General features: G+C 24.9%; 1 protein-coding gene across 1 annotated transcript in view; it reads right to left on the bottom strand.

Moving 5' to 3' along the window:
• Nucleotides 1-194, bottom strand: part of LOC103310940 — a 5,014-nt gene extending 4,820 nt beyond the window's left edge. The window contains exon 1 of the mRNA XM_008190432.1: nucleotides 190-194. Coding sequence (XP_008188654.1) covers nucleotides 190-194 — 5 coding nt within the window. The remainder of the gene's footprint in view (nucleotides 1-189) is intronic.
• Nucleotides 195-991: the final 797 nt, after the last annotated feature.

Here is a 991-nt window from a genome sequence, read left to right as displayed (position 1 = left end):
ATGGTACCAACCATCTGGCAGCATTATATTATTTTTATATTTTCCAAAAAAGAACAATCAATGTTTTATCCAAAACTATTATCAAAATATATGAACATTGTATATTTATATTATTTAGTTAAAATTTAAGTAACTGTTTAAACGTTTTTTAATTGTTAAAAGTAAATAACCTTTTATGTAATTACTTACTTCATGACCAGTTATATTCATATTATTCAATGCCGGGTGGTTTTGAACTGGCTATGACAATTGTCTCCTACATTTAACAATTTTTTGAGGACTTTCTTCAATAACTCTTTTTGTAGATTGCTATTAAATTATATTTTTGGTTGGTTATCAGTTTTAACATATTTATTGTAAACTACCAAAATGTACTACATTTAATTTACCTCAGCATTAACAATTCCATGTTCAACCGTATCAAAAATTTGAGGAACTGCACCTTTCGATAAACTAGGTTTCACTTTTTGAGGAAAGTCTAAACCCTAAATCATGTTAGTATTTTTTTTTTTAGTTGGTAATTATTTATTTATTTCTTATGTATGTCCTTCAAAGTTTAAATAACAGTTAAGAGGATGACTTTCACCTCAACTATTACTAAAATTATAGATGATAATATGTTTAAGGGTATGACAAATTGATTTTATATTTTCAAAATAAACAAAAAAATTGTGTAAATTTAAATGATGTTTAATTTGTTTTGAGACAATATTTAGACAAACCGAATATGTCATACCTTCAAAAATATTATTCTCTATTGTTTTTGTAATGGGTGATTTTACTCTAACATTGCTTAAAACATAAAAAAAAAATGATTCTGCAAAATTGGGTTTTGTTTATGTTGCATGTGGGCCAGAGAGAGAAAACAAAATTGCGCTGACATCCTCTTAAATTTTACCAACTATGTTTTTAAAATATTGTTTATTTTAAAATTTAATTAATATTTACTCTAATTATAATATGTATTATGTACAATACCTCAACACCAGCA

This window comes from Acyrthosiphon pisum, unplaced genomic scaffold, assembly GCF_005508785.2.
Source record: "Acyrthosiphon pisum isolate AL4f unplaced genomic scaffold, pea_aphid_22Mar2018_4r6ur Scaffold_277;HRSCAF=693, whole genome shotgun sequence".
NCBI classification, from domain to species: Eukaryota; Metazoa; Arthropoda; class Insecta; order Hemiptera; family Aphididae; genus Acyrthosiphon; species Acyrthosiphon pisum.
The sequence above is the reverse complement of the archived record's forward strand: the minus strand, read 5'-3'. Positions and strand labels throughout refer to the sequence as shown.